Genomic DNA, 18,465 nt, shown 5'->3' on the forward strand with positions numbered 1-18,465 from the left:
TCCTATACTCGAAAGTGTTTATATTACATAAATCAATGGTTATTTTCATCGTTTAATTCAGATTTAAATGGAAGAAATCAAGATTTTTGCAAAATCTTCCAAAAATAAAAATTTTAGATTTAGAGGTCAAGTTGTTATCGGAATTTGATAAAATTTGTATGGGTGAACTCGTAGTTGAATGGGTTATCGGATTTTGTAAGTTTCATCGGAATTCGAGACGTGGGCCCCACGAGCAATTTTGAGTTAAATTTCGGATTTTGTTGGAAAATTAGTATTTTCATATGGAATTAATTCGTACGATTTATATTGAGTATATTTAATTATTATGACCAGATTTGAAGCTTCGAACGAATTCGCGAGGCAAAGGCTTATTGGAATTTTGAATTGGTTGCAAAGCGAGGTAAGTGTTTGGTCTAACCTTAGCTTGAGGGATTAGAAGTTGTGTCTTAATTGCTACATGTTAATTGTAGAGTACGAAGTATAGGCATGGTGACGAGTATCTATACGTTAGTGTCAAGCATGTCCGTGAGTCTTGTATTATAATTGTTATGACTTCGTTGTGGTTTATTGCGCTTCATATGTTATTATCACCATTGTTCCCTTGCCAGGATGTTTGTTTGATATTATTGTTGCCTTGCCAGGATGTTTGTTTGATATTATTGTTGCCTTGCCAGGATTTTTGTTTTGATAGTATTGTTTCCTTGCCGGGATGTTGTTGAAATATCATTGTTCCCTTGTCGGAAAGTTGTTATATTGCTCTTGTTCCCTTGCCGGGATTCCTTGTGATTATTGTTGGCTTGTAACTGGGAGCGGGTGGTACGCCTACCACAAGATATATAATGAAATGGGAGAGGGTGGTACGCCTACCACAAGATATATAATGAAATGAGAGCGGGTGGTACGCCTACCACAAGATATATAATGAAATGGGAGCAGGTGGTACGTCTACCACAAGATATAATAAAATGGGAGCGGGTGGTACGCCTACCACAAGATATAATGAAATGGGAGTGGGTGGTATGCCTACCACAAGACATAATGAAATGGGAGCGGGTGGTACGCCTACCACGAGATACATGAAATGGGAGTGGGTGGCACGCCTGCCACGAGATACATGAAATGGGATCGGGTTGCATGCCTGCAAAAAGATTGAAAAGAAAGTGAAATATGCTTTTGTTTCCCTTATTCTTGTTAGTGATTGAATTTTTATTCCTTTATAATTCTCTTGATATTCTATTTTTACTTTTTTTTATATATGTTCAATACTCCAAATTTCAACAATTGTTACATTTTTTTTAACTCTATTGATTTCTCAACTAAATTTTCCTTAAACCATTTGAGGTTGTACTTTACAAAAAAAAGGAATTTCTACTATATTTTGATTTATTGATTTCTCGTATTAAAGGTGAAGGATTCATTCGATATTATACTTTAATTGAAAAGGGTATCTTCTTTATCAAATGATTTCTAGAAATAACTTCATATTTTCTTGTCGATTTCCTAATTGGGTTGGAAGTTGTACTCTACTTTATGTTAAGTGAATGAGGCGTCACAAGGTGACATTTACTCGAAAGAATTATATTCGAAAGATGCTTATTTGAAAGATATTTTATTTAAAGGAAATATATTCGATATATATTCATTGAAAAGCATATTATCTTGGAGATTATTACTTGAAGGATTTATAGGCGAAAGATTTATATTTGAAGGACTTGATGAATTGATTGCACTTGTATCTATTATTTGTTGAGAAACATTTATGGTGTTCTTGTGGCCTGCTATTTACATCATTGGTTGGTCATTGTTGCCATCATTGTTATCTGCTTCCTATTATTTTTGTACGCTATATTGCACAGGTTTATTTGGTAGTCTGGTCCTAGCCTCGTCACTATTTCGCCGAGGTTAGGCTAGGCACTTACTAGCACATGGGGTCGGTTGTGCTGATACTACACTCTGCACTCTTTTGTGCAGATCCCAGTGTTGTAGACTTTGGACTGCAGTGAGATTGCTATTTTCTTGTTCATCAGGCGATCCGAGGTAGTCCTGCAGGCATCCGCAGGCCTTGGCGCGTCTCCTTTTATCTACTATTCCTGTTTTTTTCATGTATTTCCAGAGACAGTATTGTATTTTTTTCTTTCAGACCTTTATTTGTAGTACTCCTAGACAGTATGTGAAGTTGTGACACCAGTCTTGGGTATATTTGTTATGGTTTGGTATTAGCAGTATTATTAAATCTCTACAATGCAGTCTTCCGCTTTTTCAATTCTGTTGTTATCTAATTGTTGGCTCTTAACCATTATCGGATTAAAAATGGAAATAAGGTAGATAGTTCAGTTGGTTGGCTTGCGTAGCTTTCACTAGTAGGCGCCATCACGACTCCCGAGGGTGGGAAATTCGGGTCGTGACAAGTTGGTATCAGAGCTCTAGGTTACATAGGTCTCACAATTCATAGACAAACTTAGTAGAGTCTGAGGGATCGGTACGGAGACATCTGTATTTATCCCCTAGAGGCTACAGAGTTAGGAAAAGTTTCACTCCCATTCTTCTCCGTCGTGCAATTTTGTTCTCTCATTGCTAAATTGAAACCTCTACTCTTGTCCTTCACAAATGGCGAGGTCACATGCCGCTTTTTCAGCCAAACAATGTCACAGACCGGTGATAGATCAATTACGTCTTCGGAGACTTTGCGGAGGCTGGATAGGTCTCACCAAGCTCTTCGCTACCACTTTCAGCGGTACATCATTTGAGGACCCGCGAGATTTTCTTGACCGCTGCTATGAAGTATTGCAGAACGTGAAGATAGTCGAAAGCGATGGGGTTGATTTTGCTGTGTTGGAGATGACAAGTAGAGGTAGTGGAAAGATAATGTATTTACTAGACCAGTTGTGGTTACGACGGAAGATGTAGACGTATCAAAAGATCACCTAATGAATCATGTTGGGGTTCAACGTACCTTGACGTCTGGTTGATTTATTTGAGTTGTGAAGGTCAAATATTGTGGATTATCAGATGTTGTGACATATGGCTTCGTGCCAAGTGAGGGGAGTCCACTATCTACGATCAAATTGCAGGGTCGTGTGTTATACCAATTTTGGCCTGAGATGTATTTATGTGGTATTGAAAGGTTTTCCAAAACTTGTATATGATCAAAAGCTGCGATTTGAATGGGATGATGATAAGACTTGAGATATTCCCGCGTCCTTAATAATTCTACATTTTAGTATCAACGGGGTCATGAAAACATATTCAGTATACTCGTAGTGCTTAAGTTAATCATAACACTCGCGTGGGGCAGTCATCTTTTAATGTACTAGTGGCATGAAATTTCCTGCAATGGTTATTTAAGTTATCCGGTACAGACCTAGTATGAGAAGCCGAACTGCGGATGGGTTGTTATGAAAATGGAGATACTAGGAACATCTTGAAAAATTATCCTAGACTTGGGAGAGACATATTTAGTCAAAGCACTCAGGCTACGTGCCCCATTGCAGTTACTACTCCACTTACATGACCAACCATAGGTAGGGGTCAGGATATTAGAGGTGGAGGTGAGACTCTTAGAGGTGGAGACCCAGTCCGTTGATATGTTTTATATGGTATGGCTGAGGTTGCTACACCAGACGGTATCGTTATAAGTACGGTCTCGAATTATTATAAACTCAAAATTTCCTTAACTTGATTCGGTTTTGAGTATCGATGAAAGTTCTCCTATTGTGCTCCACTTATGAGTGAGCTTCGTAATTCTTAAACCTACATATGTGAATACTTTTGCTGGGAGATTATATGGAGATAGCCATGTCTATCATTATATGTTGGTCATTAAAAATAGTTGTGAGTCTAAAAGTGACTTTTGTGAATTAATTCGATGAGTTTGATTTAATTTCTAAATAATTTATTTCCATTGTAAATTATATGCCCTACCGGTAAGAGGGATCATTGTATGTTGTGATTTTGTTTAACCGAAATTATTTGAAAGAAGGAAGAAAGGAAATGGAAATTTTAGTTGGCACAATGTGCAAAATACTTGTGATTCAGAGTTGAGGATGAGATCCTCACATTTTTATATGATATGAAATATTTAAATCGGGCTACAAGCTGCGGTGGATTTTATATAAGGACGAGGTCCTGGTGGTGAAAATTTTATGTGTTTAAATTCTCCTTTTCTGAAAATAAAATTTGTGTTGTAGCACTTGTAGGGAGTCATGCCTATTAGGCTTATTTGAAAATTCTTGTATGAATATTTCTGTGCATAATTTGCCAAAATTGTATTGTAACTATTGAGTTTTAGCCTACATGGTGAGAGCCCAGGTGGTGTTAAATTGTGATTCGTTACTTCGGGTAAGTAGTTATAAGATCCCCATGCCTTGTTGTTAGTAATCTGGAGGTTTGAAACAAAATTTTGTTAACATGAGGTTAATTGGCGATGTTGTAATCTATTATGAGCAACCATTAAGACCAGAGATGTGGTTATGGTCATACATATGGTGCGTTTTATGTCAAGATATCATTGTGATAATGTCGTGCTTGTAATGAGGAGATTAGTGTTATTGATATATACTTTGTGTTGCGTTGTTGGGTTGTGGACATGTTGTTAGGAGTTATTTTGGTGTTACTCTGATAGGTGGATAGGCCCAATTACAGGGGAGACTCTGCCGAAATTTCTGAAAAAATTGGGAGTTAGAAAATTTGGGATATTGAGATGTGCAAAGAAAGAGATAAGTTACATTATGTGTTTGAAGACAAACTCTACTTCTCATTTAAGGATGAATGACCCTAAGTGGGGGAGAATGTAATACCCCGTATTTGATGGGTGCGTAGGCACGAGTTGCTATAGCCAGTCGGGACTAATATCGTGTGTTGACGTAAAAATCGGACCTTTCCAGAAATGATTGGAGTGTAAGAAATTTGGTCTTGAAGTTTACGAATACGGATAAAGGAAATGATCTCAATTTAAATGGTGTTGTCGGACTTATGTCGAATGCGATAATGTGGGATCAACCGCGAATAATTGTGTAAAAGTAAAATCATCAATTTGGTAACTTGAGAATAATTCTTAATACGTTCGAGGATGAACGTTTGTTTTAGAGGTGGAAAATGTGATGACCCAAAATGTCATCTTTAAATTAAATAATCATCTCGGTGTTTTAAGAACTTGAAAGAGCTATCAATAATTTCTCAACTTGCGTGCGCAGTCCGTATAATTTTCTGGAAGGTTTTTGTATGAAAAATGGATTAAATTATGAATTAAAGCTTTAAAACTCAACTGAGTTGACTTCGGTCAATATTTTGAGTAAACGAACCCGGATCCAAGATTTGACAGTCCCAGGAGGTCCGTAGGAAAATATGGGACTTGGGCGTATGGCCAAAATCGAATTCCGAGGTCTCAGGCCCGAGAAATGAATTTTTGAGTAAAATTGTTTTCTGAAAATATTTAAGGAAAATGGAAATGAAATTTGATTAGAAAGTGATGGTATCGGGCCCGTATTTTGGTTCCGGTGTCCGGTACAGGTCTTATATATGGTTTAAGCACTTTCTGTAAAGTTTGGTTGAAAACAGACGTCGTTTGACGTGTTTCGGACTCAAAATGGAAAATTTGATGTTTTATGAAATTTGAAAGAATTCTAGGATTTTAAAGCTTAATTCATGGTATATGATGTTAGTTTGGCGATTTGATCGCACGGTTAAGTTTGTAGGATGTTGTTGAGTTAGTGCATGCGTTTGGTTAGTAGCCCCGAGGGCTCGGGGGTGTTTCGGAGGTGTCTCGGAGTGATTTCGGACTTGGGAAAATAGTAGAAAATTTGCAGAAATAGTAACCCGTGAACAGTACCAATGAACAGTACTCAATGTATAGTACCCCGTGAACAGTATCCCGTGAACAGTAAAAACGCATGAATAGTGCCCCCGAAAATTCTGGGCAGTTAAAGGACGAACAACACGTCTTTTTTTCATTTTTTGAGTTTCAAACTCGGATTTTGGGCGATTTTGAGGTGTTCTTCACGATTTCAACTCAAGTAAGTGTCCATACTCGAAAGTGTTTATATTACACAAATCCATGGTTATTTTCATCGTTTACTTCGGATTTAAATGGAAGAAATCAAAATTTTTGCAAAATCTTCCAAAAATGAAAATTTTAGATTTGGAGGTCGAGTTGTTATCGGAATTTGATAAAATTTGTATGGGTGAACTCATGGTTGAATGGGTTATCGGATTTTGTAAGTTTCGTCGGAATTCGAGATGTGGGCCCCACGAACGACCACGAGCGATTATTTTGTTGGGAAATTAGTATTTTCATATGGAATTAATTCATACGATTTATATTGAGTATATTGAATTATTATGACCAGATTTGAAGCTTCGAACGAATTCGCGAGGCAAAGGCTTGTTGGAATTTTGAATTGGTTGCAAAGCGAGGTAAGTGTTTGGTCTAACCTTAGCTTGAGGGATTAGGAGTTGTGTCTTAATTGCTACATGTTAATTGTAGAGTACGACGTATAGGCATAGTGACGAGTATCTATACGTTGGTGTCAAGCATGTCCGTGAGTCTTGTATTATAATTGTTATGACTCGGTTGTGGTTTATTGCGCTTCATATGTTATTATCACCATTGTTCCCTTGCCAGGATATTTGTTTGATATTATTGTTGCCTTGCCAGGATGTTTGTTTGATATTATTGTTGCCTTGCCAGGATGTTTGTTTTGATAGTATTGTTCCCTTGCCGGGATGCTATTGAAATATCATTGTTCCCTTGCCGGAAAGTTGTTATATTGCTCTTGTTCCCTTGCCGGGATTCCTTGTGATTATTGTTGGCTTGTAACTGGGAGCGGGTGGTACGCCTACCACAAGATATATAATAAAATGGGAGCGGGTGGTACGCCTACCACAAGATATATAATGTAATGGGAGCGGGTGGTACGCCTACCACAAGATATATAATGAAATGGGAGCGGGTGGTACGCCTACCACAAGATATAATGAAATGGGAGCGGGTGGTACGCCTACCACAAGATATAATAAAATGGGAGCAGGTGGTACGCCTACCACAAGATATAATGAAATGGGAGTGAGTGGTACGCCTACCAAAAGACATAATGAAATGGGAGCGGGTGGTACGCCTACCACGAGATACATGAAATGGGAGCGGGTGGCACGCTTGCCACGAGATACATGAAATGGGATCGGGTTGCATGCCTGCAACAAGATTGAAAAGAAAGTGAAATATGCTTTTGTTTCCCTCATTCTTGTTAGTGATTGGATTTTGATTCCTTTATAATTCTTTTGATATTCTATTTTTACTTTTTTTTTTATATATGTTCAATACTCCAAATTTCAACAATTGTTACATTTTTTTAACTCAATTGATTTCTCAACTAAATTTTCCTTAAACCGTTTGAGGTTGTACTTTACAAAAAAAAGGAATTTCTACTATGTTTTGATTTATTGATTTCTCGTATTAAAGGTGAAGGATTCATTCGATATTGTACTTTAATTGAAAAGGGTATCTTCTTTATCAAATGATTTCTAAAAATAACTTCATATTTTTTTGTCGATTTCCTAATTGGGTTGGAAGTTGTACTCTACTTTATGTTAAGTGAATGAGGCGTCACAAGGTGACATTTACTCGAAAGAATTATATTCGAAAGATGCTTATTTGAAAGATATTTTATGTAAAGGAAATATATTCGATATATATTCATTGAAAAGCATATTATCTTGGAGATTATTACTTGAAGGATTTATAGGCAAAAGATTTATATTTGAAGGACTTGATGAATTGATTGCACTTGTATCTATTATTTGTTGAGAAACATTTATGGTGTTCTTGTGGCCTGCTATTTACATCACTGGTTGGTCATTGTTGCCATCATTGTTATCTGCTTCCTTTTATTTTTGTACGCTATATTGCACAGGTTTATTTGATAGTCTGGTCCTAGCCTCGTCACTACTTCGCCGAGGTTAGGCTAGGCACTTACTAGCACATAGGGTCGGTTGTGCTGATACTATACTCTGCACTCTTTTGTGCAGATCCCGGTGTTGTAGACTTTGGACTGCAGTGAGATTGCTGTTTTCTTGTTCATCAGGCGATCCGTGGTAGTCCTGCAGGCGTCCGCAGGCCTTGGCGCGTCTCCTTCTATCTACTATTCCTGTTTCTTTCATGTATTTCCAGAGACAGTATTGTATTTATTTCTTTCAGACCTTTATTTGTAGTATTCCTAGACAGTCTGTGAAGTTGTGACACAAGTCTTGGGTAGATTTGTTATGGTTTGGTATTAGCAGTATTATTAAATCACTACAATTTAGTCTTCCGCTTATTCAATTCTGTTGTTATCTAATTGTTGGCTCTTAACCGTTATCGGATTAAAAATGGAAATAAGGTAGATAGTTCAGTTGGTTGGCTTGCATAGCTTTCACTAGTGGCGCCATCACGACTCCCGAGGGTGGAAAATTCGGGTCGTGACAATTTGGTCCTTCAAATCATCATTTTACATTTTTCAAAGATTTCACAAGTTTTCTTCTCAAATTCCATCCCAAATCACGAATTAAATGATGGATTCATGTACTCTAGCCAAATCTGAGTTAGAATCACTTACCCCGATGAATTTCTTAAAAGAACTTCAAAAAATCGCCAAAATCCGAGCTCTCTAGGTCAAAATATGAAATAAAAACCCAAAACCTCGTATTTATAGGGCACCCCCCAGATTTCCACCTCTGCGAACCGCACAAAAACGACCACGGTTCACATAAAACCAGTGCGGTCCGCACAAAAATGACTGCGGCCGCACAGGTTTTGACTGCAGTGACAGACTTTAGTATTTTGGTCATAACTTTCGCTACAGATGTTTAAATTGTGATTTATTTACCTTTCTGGAAACTAGGCATGAAAGGCTACTACAACTTTTGTTTTTGAATCATCCCAAAAATCCTTGTAGATCAAAAGATGTGAGCTTCCAAAGTAGGACCAGTAAAATTTTCCTCACCGCAGACCGCACAGTCCCCACCGCGGACCGCACTGCATTTTGTGCGGCTGCACAGCCTCCACCGCGGACGCACTGGACTTTGTGCGGACCGCACTGGTGGGTTCTGAGGCCTGCAACTCTTCTGGACCTGCAACAGTTATGATTTTCGGCCTAAAACATCCCGGAACCTACCCAGAACTCACCCGAGTCCCCGAGACTTCAAACCAATTGTGTCAACACATCCCATGACATCATTCAAAATTGTTCAAAACTTCGAAACACTCACAACAACATCAAAGCATCAATTTAACATAGGATTCAAGCCTAAGAACTCAAAGAACTCTTAACTTATGATTTCGATCAAAACGTCTACCAAATCTCGTCCGAACGACCTGAAATTTTGCAAGCACGTCACATTCAACACTACGGAGCTACTCCAATTTTCGGAATTCTATTCTGACCCTTAGATCAAAATCTCACTATCTGACCGGAAACTTCAAAAATTCGACTCTCGCCATTTCAAGCCTAAATTAGCTATGGACCTCCAAAACACAATCCGATCACGCCCCTAAACCCGAAATCATCCAACGGAGCTAACAGAACCGTGGGATTTCCATTCCGAGGCCGTCTTCACAATGTTCCGACTACGGTCAACTTCCAACACTTAAGCTCTCATTTAGGGACTAAGTGTCCCGAAACTTCCCAAAACTCAAAACCGAACATTCCGGCAAATCACATTAGCAGAAATAAACTTGGGAAAAGCAATTAATAGGGGATTGGGGCATTAATTCTTAAGACGACCGGCCGGTTCGTCACAATAGCGTACTGTAATGCTGCGTTATATATAGCGATGTGTAATACCGCGCTATATCCTCTCATTAAAAAACCCTTCTTCTTCCCCAACGACAGAATCAAACTTCCCCCATTCTTAAAAAAACAAAACAGCAGCGCCCCCCACCCATTTTCTCCAAAAAAATTCCGAGTGGACCCCACTCGTCACACAAAAAGATAAGATTGTAGGTCTATTGTTGTGGTTTCCTTGTTTCGAGCTCAAAATTTTAATTTATCGACTTTTCTAAAAACATAAATCGAGGTATTCCAATTTAGTTTATGTCGAAACTCGTATAATAATGCATATTAGTTGTCTTAAATGTGTTTCCATGTTGTTTTGTATTTTGTTTGCGATTAAACTAGTATGTTATTTTTATCCGGATTAAGATATTAGTGCTTTAAAAAAATATTTAAAAGTTGAGAAATAAATTTTTTTTAATAAAAATGTTCATAAATTTCTTTTATTATTTTATATGTAATTTCGTGAATGTTATGTTATTAAAATATATTTGTTGTTTTATTTTGTTTAGATTATTTATTTGCTTAAAGACTAGTGCCCTTTTAGTGTAGTAAAATGTAGAGCCTTTTAGCGTAGAATCCCTGTAGTTTAAGTATCTATTATATTGATAGATCAAACATAAACTCTGTCCAATTATAATTTACAAAAATTAATTATTTAATTTATAAAATAAAAACACAAAATTATGAAAATATTAAAATTGACACACATAAGAATTCAGGATAGCTTGGTGCTACTGGGCTCAAATATTGAGCTTGGAACCTATAGGTATATACTCTATCCAATTACAATTTACAAAAATTAATTATTTAATTTATAAAACAAACACACAAAATTATTAAATATTAAAATTGACACACATAAGAATTCAGGATAGCTTGGTGCTACCGAGCCTCAAATATCGAGTCTGAAACCCAGTATAAATTACACGGGGCGGGGGATTTGCAGCCGTACCCTATTTTTATTCCACCTTTTAACCTATACCCTATTTTTAAAAACTATTGGTTTCGTAACCAACTAACAAAAAATCCGTAATAATATGACCATTATACCCCTTCCAAAACATATAAATGATGCATCAAGCATACCCAGATTCAAATTCCAGAACTTCTCAGTATCTCCTCCATCAGTCTGTCTCTCCTGAGATCGCCTCTCGCAAACCAAATTTGAACCAGATTCAAATTCCAAATTCAAAATTAAAAAATACATTGTAAGTTTTCAAATTCATCTTCAGAATTCAAAATAGTTTTTGAATTACATGTTTTCTGATTGATTGATTGAAGTTGTTTGACGAACTTCACTGATATGCTGAATTTGCATTCTAAATCTGTTTGACGATGAATTCTAACATACTAATCCGACAAATATGCTGAAACAAGCTGAAGTTATTTAGTTCATATCTAAAAAATTCAGCAAAACGAGCTGACAAATAACACATCGAAGAAAAAATTATATTAAAACATTATATGAGTGTTTTAATATTTAAAACACCTATGCGCAAAAAATTCGGCATAGGTGCTGAAGTTTTTTTGTTAATATTCCTATTACACTGGGTAAAAAAAATAAAACATAAATTAAAATTTCATATTGCACAAAATACTTCGGCATAAGTGCTGAAGTTTTTTAGATAATATTTAAAAACATCAGTAGGAGGAGCTGAAGTTTTCCTATTACACTGGGTAAAAAAAATAAAACATAAATTAAAATTTCATATTGCACAAAAAACTTCGGCATAGGTGCTGAAACGTTTTAGTTAATATTTAAAAACTTCAGCAGGAAAAGCTGAAGTTTTCCTATTACACTGGGTAAAAAAAATATCAATTAAAATTTCATATTGCACAAAAAACTTCGGCATAAATGCTTAAGTTTTTTAGTTTATATTTAAAAACTTCAGCAGGAGGAGCTGAAGTTTTCCTCCTACACTGGGTAAAAAATAAAACATAAATTAAAATTTTATATTGCACAAAAAATTACAGCACATGTGCTGAAGTTCTTTAGTTAATTTGTAAAAACTTCGGCTAATGGAGCTGCAGTTTTCCTCCCGCACTATGTATTTTATTATCATTTTTTGGAAAAAGTTCATACCAAAAAATGCTTATGTTTTCAGGAATATGTAAAATATTTTTCATATCATTTTTTGTATGCTGAAGTTTTTTTAGTTCATCTGCTAAAAATGCTTAATATTTTTTCGTGCAATATGTAATTTTTCGAATAAGTTTTTGTTAATTGTTCTGTTATTTTCTATGTTTAAAAAGAATTTTTAGTTCATGCTTGAAGTTTTCATCAAGCACTGTGTATTTTATTATGATTGTTTGAAAAAACTTCATACCAAAAAATGCTTAATATTCGGATTAGTTTTTGTTAATTCCTGTTGAAGTTATATAGTTCATTTCCTCTGTTATTTTTCGACTTTGAATAGAATTAATATTAAAAAAAACGCAGAAAAAACTTAAAACAAAAACTGAATATTTCATTATACATCAAAAAAGATAAATTAAATTACATAAGGAACAAAATAAACATAAATAACAAAAAGAAAAACTAATCGTCCATACCATCATCACCATCATCGTCGTCACTACCAGATGAACGAGCATCTTCATCAGCAAGATTATCAAATCTTGCATACATGACAAGCGTATCAAGCTTGTTGTTAATTTCTTCCAGCTCCCTGTTGTACTTATCTATGAGCTCATCCAGTTTCAGCTTAATAAGCTGAAGTTTTCTGTGCAGCATTCATTAATTATATCATACATCTCTTTATAAAAAATTTCAGCAGAAGATGCCTAAGTAATTTAGTTCATTTGTAAAAACTTCAACACAAACAACCTAAAAATTCTTCTGTTCACTTTCCTAATACTTGCCACTAAACATGAATCTGCAGGCTGAGTTCGATTTACGTTGTTATAACTTTCAATGGGAGTTGGACTCCTGATATCAAATACTTGGATCATGATACAAAACTTGTTCTACTTAATAAGCATATATCATTCAATACTCTCCTGAAAAAAATTAGTGAAGTTGCAAATATTGATTCAACCTGATATGCACTAAAAGTATGGTTTGATATCAAACTAATACAAGCAAAGAAATGCTTGTAACTTCAGATGAAGAACTCAGTACCTGTTTACATTTGCTTACAACTGATTCACCCTACAAAAATTGTCATTTCATCATCGAAAAAATACAATCTTCAAAATCTTCAGCATTCAAACAATCGCTTGCAAATGCGATAGATTCAAAACCTTTTGTTGATTATCAACATGATGTAAGACAACCAATAATGGAAGTAGACAATGAGCAACAACCTTCTAACATTACAGCTGCTTCAGAATATATAATGATGCAACAATTACCCCCTCCTCCAATAAATTCATACCAGTTTGTCGATGACCAAGAAGAAGAAGGACAACTAATAATGCAAATTGACAACTAACACACAATCCAACAAAGCTTTTTGTTACCTTCTGCAATGATAAGTAACAACGAAGATGAAGTAAACATGGAGCTTATACCGATAATATCAGATAGAATTGAAGAAATTGATGAAAGTTCTTGTGTTTCTCAGAAATCAAGAAAAAGAGTGAGGAGAAAGCTGAAAGAATCTCCACTATGTAAAATACTTAGGCACGATGCGTTGCCTGAGGAAGTAAGAGTTGGATCAATGTTTGAGAACAAACAAAACATGACTAAATTTTTCTACAGCTTGGAGATAAACCAGAAAGTTGAATTCACTACTGTTAGATCATGTTCAAAGAGATACGAGCTGAAATGCATCGTGGACAAATGTGGTTGGAATGTACGTGCTAACAGAATAAAAAATTTCACACTATTCAGGGTGATAAAATATCATAACATCCATGAATGCTCGGTTGATGCAAGAAAATCAGATCAGAAGCATGCTACATCAAATTTTATAAGTGAACAAATTATAGAACATGTTCAAGACAAAAAGATAAAGGTTACACCAGCCTTTGTAGAAAATGAAATGAAAAAGAAATTTGGAATCGACATTGGTTATCACAAGGCATGGCGTGCTATTTAAAAAGTTGTTGCTTGCATAAGGGGAACACCTGAAGAGAACTACCAGATTCTTCCTTCATACCTACACATGATGGTGGGCAAAAATCCAGGAACGTACACAAGCATAAAAAGAGATGCGTAAAATAGGTAAGCAAAACAATACTAACCATCAGCCTGAAGTTTCAAATGTTCCTATTTGAAAAACTTTACACCTTATGATATATTTTTTTGTGTTTCACTGTACAGATTTGCTTACATGTTCTTTGCTCCTATGGCATCAGTAGCCGGTTGGTCCTACTGTAGACCCCTGATTGCAGTAGATGCAACATTTTTAAAGTCAAAATATCGTGGTGTTCTATTTGTTGCTCTATCAAAGGATGAAAACAACAAATCTTTCCTCTATGTTTTGGTGTAGCAGATTCAGAAAACAATGAGGCATACATTTGGTTCTTCAGGGAAATGAGAAAAGCAATTCAAGTCCGTTGTGAACTGGTTTTCTTGTCAGATAGAAACCAATCGATTGCAAATGGGACTAGAAAAGTTTTTCATGAAGCTCACCATGGTATCTGCCTCTATCACTTTGAGAAAAATTTAAAGCAAAGACATACAAAAACCACGGTAATAAATCTTTTTCAAAGTGCTGCAAGGTCATACAATCGTGAAGATTTTAATCAGTTAATGTCCCAACTCAAAAGTATTGACAAGAAAACATACAATTACATAATGGAAGAGCCTCTTGAGAGATCGTGGTTCCCACAACGACGTTATGATATGCTAACAACAAACATGGTAGAATCAATGAATTTTGTTTTACTAAAAAGGAGAGAAATGCCTATTTTAAGAATGTTAGATTTCATCCAAAAAAAGTTGGGAGAGTGGTTTTACAAACGGAGAAAAAAGGCAAATGAAACTTTTCACAGAGTATCAATATGGGCAGAAGAAGAGATGACTACGAAGATGAACTTGGCTTGCAAAATGTTTGTGAGTATATTTATTAACTTCAGCTTTTTATATCTGTTGCAGTGATTTACTGCTTACATTAAAAAAATTTCATACTTTTTCTTTTTGAAGCAAAAATACACTAATATAGTTTGTCTTAATTTTTTATTCCTTGTTAGGTGTTCAACCTTGACTCAATGTTGTTTAGAATAAATACTGAATGAATCAAATTCATTGTGGACTTAAAGAAGAGAACTTGTGACTGCCTGGAATTCCAACTTGATGAATTGCCCTGTTCACATGCAAGTGCTGCTATTAACAAGAGATATTTGCAGAAATCTGATTACTGCTCAACTTGGTATTCAAGGGAAACATGGTTGAAAACATATGAAGGACATGTGAATATCGTGGGAGATCAAAAATCATGGGATATACCACAAAATATACAATCTGAGATCACAAAACCTCCCGATGTAGAGATTTTACAAGGAAGAAGACAAAAGATGAGGCATATGCCTATTGCCTACGACTGAATCAGTACCATTTAAGTCTACCAAAATGCAGTCGATGTAAACAAGTTGGGCATAACAGAACAACTTGCTTGTCTTCTCCAGCACCTCATCCATATTCCAAGAAACACATTGAAAAATATTCCAACCTTGAATAATTCTTGGTCTGAATTTAGACTTTCTTTATTGTATGACATAATTGAAATGTGTTTTTTTCATAGGAATAAAAAAAAGCTCTTGGACTATTTTATATACTGCTAAAGTACAAATAACTCATTTTTGTTGCGCAGACTTACAGGTTTGGTTGCATTTTAAAAAAGTACGCAATGACTTCTGCGATAAAAAACTTCAGCTTACAGTATGTGAAATACATATCCTTAAACAAACACACACACATACACACACTCACACACACACATACACATACAACACACAAAAAGAAACACATGTACAAACAAAAGCTACATCATCTCTAAGCTGAAGTTATAGAAAAAGAACTTAATAAAAACTAAGAACCATACTGCAACTAAAAAATATAAAGCAAATACCAGCAAATAACAAGGATAATGCAATAGAAAGCTAAGAACAAAGAGGATGACAATTACATTGATATAAAAAGAGATGAGAACAACAAACAAAGTACAAACAAAACTTCAGCTCTCTAGGCTGAAGTTATACAAAATGAACCTAAAAACTTCAGCTCTATGGGCTGAAGTAAACAAAAAAGCATAGCATTAAAACATAAAAAAGGATTACAAACACTAACAATCATCACCATCATCATCATCATCATCATCATCACAGTACTCCTCAGTTTCTCTAAATATCTTATCATCATCAGTATCGAAGATAACTATAGGGTAGTCAGGCAAAAGACCACTGAATCCAAGAAGATCAATCTTCAACTTGTTGAATTCATCACGCAGCTGACTTTGTTCGACGATTACTCTGTCCATAAGAGGAAGAAGAGTCTTCAGGTTGTTTTGCAGCTTAGAATAGTCGTTCCAGCTGGGAAACTGAAAACTATCAAACTACTGCACAACCTTGTCGAACGAGGTTGAATAACCTCCACAACTACGTTCCAGGTTAAGCCTGTTCTGGAATGATTCATTGGCAAAGAGTTTTGGTCTGATTCTCTCCCAATCAGCCTTTATTTGATCCCACAAAAGCATAAGATTAGCCATCGGTTTGTTATTGTACCACTCACACTTCAAACTCTCCCACTTCCGCATAATTTCATCCATATTAGGCTTCCTACTTCCGCTTGCACCAGACATTTTTCTTTAACAAAAGCTGAAAGACTAAGGATGAATATAAATTTAAAGAAATAAGATGCAAGTATATTAATGACTATGAAATTTTCAAGTGAAGAGATTGTTAATATAGACAAAGAGCTCACCTAATCAATTTAATATCTGTAAACGTAAAAGTAACTTTTCAGCTGTTTTTACTGTTTTACGTTCAGAGAAATTGAATGAAACAAGATAAGTAGGTGGTAAAAACAAGTATGTGGTAAATGCAAAAAGAAATGTAACTTCAGCCCTAATAAAGCCCACAGTTTTTCTATAGTAAAAAAGATAACTTCAGCCTGAAGAATATCTTTTCGGATCATTTACTATATAGTCAAACAAATTTAAATGAAAGATGAAGTAGGTGACAAAAGACAAAAAGTAGATAGTAAATGCAAAAAAGATTAGTATCAACTTAAAAAAATACCAAAACATGCTGAAGTTTTTGTCATAAGCTTTTTCAAAATCTTCAGCCCAATGTGCTGAAGTTATTTAGTTCATTTCCAAAAACTTCAGCACATCATAAGCTGAAGTTTTTCATCGTGGATTCAATAGTTTTGTCGTAAAGCTTTTTCAAAAACTTCAGCCCAATGTGCTGAAGTTATTTAGTGCATTTCTAAAAACTTCAGCACTTGATAAGCTGAAGTTTTTGTCCTGGACTCGATAATTTTTGTCGTAAAGCTTTTTCAAATAACTTACGCAGAAACTGCTGAAGTTATTTAGTGTATTTAGTGATGAGCTGAAGTTTTTGTTGTACATTTGACACTTTTGTTATGGCTTTTAACCAAAACTTCAGCTTAAAAAGTAAAAGTTGTTTACTTCATGCTCAAGTTTAGCATGCTGAATTTCAACAAAAATATACTTGAAATTCATGAAAAAAGACACAAACATATTTGAATCAATCCAAGTCACATAATTCACACAAAATAATGTATATTCACAAAATCCAATTTTGTTTTCACTTACATCCTTGGAACAAAAGAAAAAATTAGTTTTTTGTTTACAAGTTATTCTCAATTCAAAAAATTCACAGTGTCTTCATATTCTCTATAGTCATGTCCTAGTTGCTCTTCTTGGTTTTCTTAACCACATTCCATGAACCTTCACTATGTCTTCAACTGATTCACAGAAGCACAATACGATCACCTTACTTTACCACCTTGTACGGACCTCTGAATTACATTTGTCATATTCTTGCATTTTCCACATATTTGCATGAACGTCTTTCCAAGTGTGAAAAGGCGTTCATGCAAATTCGCTGCAGTACCATGAGCTATAAGACAGTCATGCTCCATTTCACCAAATTTAATTCCATCAAAGCGTTTTCTGTCAGACACAGGTTGACGAAGTTTGGTACTATGATTTTTTTAGCAACTACCGTCTTCTTTCATAAGAAAAAAACAAGAAAATATTGGCCAAAGACATGCTTACTGGTGTGCATCTGGGAATTTGTGGGAAGAAAAGATAATGAAGGAGAAGGAGAATACTTCATATGTGAAGGAGAGTGGCCAGATCAAAAACTCGAGCCCCAGGACAATTTGCTCTTTTTACTAGTTGATAAACATGTAATCTAATCGGATTATTCGATGATAATTTAATATTATGGAGCAGAAATAATCACAAGTGATTTACCTCAATATTTCCCATGATTTCTTGCTTAAAAATCGCCCCAAGCCGTGTTCTTTCACCAAAAAAATGTCAAAATGAGCTAACAAAACGTGACAGCTTTAATAAATCTGATTCTGGTTGCTAAAGGCTTAATTCCCGTTGCTAAAACGTCCAATCTGGTTGCTAAAAGGTGCACACCAGATCTGATGCACCAGCAGTCTTTAATTTCACTAAAAAGGCTCTAACTCCATCATACGAACTCAAAATTCGATGATTCTTGTTCCTATGAGTCA

The 18,465-nt window shown here is 35.4% G+C and overlaps 1 protein-coding gene across 1 annotated transcript; it reads left to right on the forward strand.

The window, feature by feature from the left end:
• Positions 1-13,306: 13,306 nt before the first annotated feature.
• LOC142175133 (uncharacterized) lies at positions 13,307-15,299 on the forward strand. Its single transcript, XM_075241705.1, has 3 exons — positions 13,307-13,820; positions 14,246-14,808; positions 15,015-15,299. Exons 1-3 carry the CDS (start codon positions 13,307-13,309, stop codon positions 15,297-15,299), a joined length of 1,362 nt encoding a protein of 453 aa, XP_075097806.1.
• The last annotated feature ends 3,166 nt before the right edge of the window (positions 15,300-18,465 follow it).

Source organism: Nicotiana tabacum, chromosome 21, assembly GCF_000715075.1.
Source record: "Nicotiana tabacum cultivar K326 chromosome 21, ASM71507v2, whole genome shotgun sequence".
NCBI lineage: Eukaryota > Viridiplantae > Streptophyta > Magnoliopsida > Solanales > Solanaceae > Nicotiana > Nicotiana tabacum.